Source organism: Pterocles gutturalis, unplaced genomic scaffold, assembly GCF_000699245.1.
Source record: "Pterocles gutturalis isolate BGI_N339 unplaced genomic scaffold, ASM69924v1 scaffold42910, whole genome shotgun sequence".
In the NCBI taxonomy this organism is placed as follows: Eukaryota; Metazoa; Chordata; class Aves; order Pterocliformes; family Pteroclidae; genus Pterocles; species Pterocles gutturalis.
Window position 1 is genome coordinate 4,021 of NW_010139771.1, and position 2,125 is coordinate 6,145.

The following is a 2,125-nucleotide window of genomic DNA, read 5'->3' on the forward strand; positions in this document are numbered from 1 at the left end:
CTAACAAATGTTATCAAAAGGACAATAAAACAAGAGATGTGGATAAAAATTGGTGATGTCTCATTGATCGTGACTATTTCAGGCAATGTTTTCAATGCTGGTAACATGAAAACTGGAAAAAATATTCACAAGGAAAAATTAAAAGTGCTTGAACAGATCTAAAGAATTGATTAGCATTTTTGACAACACAAAAGCAGCAGTAGGTACTGTGATTGTGTTCTGCATAAAGAATACTTGCTAATCTACAATCACACATACAAAAGGGGTATTTAGTGCAATACTGCTATGTTGATTGCCTTATCAAAACCTTGTAATGCTGAAGTTGAGGATGAATAGAAAAAAAAGGATTAATATTAAAGTGTAATACTGGAGGAGGAAGAACTCTGAACTCTTGTCTTCAGTCTGTTTCCAGACTTCTAGGGCCAATGACTGAGACTTTCAAAGGATGTAAGAAATGCATGTGCCAAATTCTTGGAAGTTTTTATGGAGGCTGCCCTCTGACTCAGTTTTCAAAGCTGCATGAGAGCCTTTTAACCCTGGGCGCTGACCGGTCTCTTTCAGGTCAGGTGCTGTAAAGATGTCCCGCTATCCTGCCCTTCTCCCATGTTCCAGGGACCTGTTCCACTGTGGAGGCTACTAAGTGAAATCTGGGCTTTTTTTTCCATGGCATGTTCTGATGATGTGTTCAGCTCACAGTGTACTTCATCTGTACTGCTGTTAATTCACCTGCATGGCAAGTGCAAGTCTTTTCTTAGTGAGGATGCCTTTGTGAGAGTGAAGATAAATAGCACGTGGATCTGCACAGCCAGGTTGGTGAACCTGGTGTGTTTGTTCCACATCTTGCCTCTCTCCTGCTCTGCATTACAGTGTAGACCAGGCACGTACGTCAAAGTCACTCTAGCTAGCATTGAAACACGGGTCACCTTATGTGGAAATATAATAAGCTTTGTAACAGTATGTAGGGACCCTGCACAGGGAACCTGGTATGTGATGGTGGAATAGACAGGTATCTGCTCGGTCCCATACTGTGTCACCTGCCAGTCCTTCAATCAATACCAGTGAGTAAATACAAACCTAGGGTCACCTTGCCTTGGAAACTGCATAGGCTCTTCTCCACCATAGCTGGAGTATGTCAGGAATATAGCAAACTGGTGTTTGCTTAAGAATTATTTCAGCATTGACTGAGAGCAGATTTCTCCCTGAAAGCGTAAGGCATCTGGTGCTATAAGTAGAAATGTAAAATAATTTGGTAAATGCTACCCGTTCTGGGTAACCTGGTGTCTCACTTTAACGTAGTACACAGGATTGTACGATCAAATGTTCATTGGGTGCCTTTAAAAACCTTTGCAATTTTTTTGTTCCTTAAAATACCGAGAATAACAACTGAAAAACAATTGGTTTATTGATATGTTATAGGAATTAATTCTGCAAGATTCTGGTGCTAATACTCTCCTTTTTCCAGCATGCCTTGAATAGTGGGATACGACGGTACCATGTTGCTCCTGTCCTGTGCCAACGAGCCAAGGTGGCCATGAGCCACTTTGAGCCTAATGAATACATAAATTATGAAAAGCTGGAGAAGAACATCAACATTGTCCGTAAGAGGTAAGAGTGGAGGAGGGAAGAGAGGAGGGGTCAGTGTGCAGAATTTAGCTCTGCAGGGATGGGAGAGGAGGAAGAAAATGTCCTGGGGTCTTGGCATTGGGAATATTTACTAGGGAGCCCAGTTTTGAGCGGTGGCAATCACAAATGTAGTGAAACATGAGTTGTAGTGTCCCCAGGTAGTGGCGGGGTGCTCTGAGGAGGGTTGAAGGTTATGAAGAAGCACCATGACATGCAGAGAACCACGCCAGTGCAGAGGAGGTGCTAGAGAGGGCTCTGTACTCTTTGCTTAGTGCCCTCTTTGAAGAGCCTTCATATTGGTCCTTGATCGTTTCTGGGGAAGCAGTGTGTGGGCAGCAGTCATTATAGGCTAATGCTCCTTTGCACCATGTTTCGACAGTGAATGTTCTCCTGTGTTCCACTGTAGGCGTTAGGCATGGAAAGGAGGGCTAGGAATTCGTAGCATACGTAAATATAGTGACCTTAATCTGCTGGTAGAGGCTTGTGTGCCTGCTAAGTTGTC

General features: G+C 43.2%; 1 protein-coding gene across 1 annotated transcript in view; it reads left to right on the forward strand.

The window, feature by feature from the left end:
- Positions 1-1,432: 1,432 nt before the first annotated feature.
- The window catches only part of ACO2 (aconitase 2, mitochondrial), a gene marked incomplete at its 5' end in the record, with an annotated part of 16,126 nt that continues 15,433 nt past the window's right edge, over positions 1,433-2,125 (forward strand). The window contains one exon of the mRNA XM_010083436.1: positions 1,433-1,605. Coding sequence (XP_010081738.1) covers positions 1,433-1,605 — 173 coding nt within the window. The remainder of the gene's footprint in view (positions 1,606-2,125) is intronic.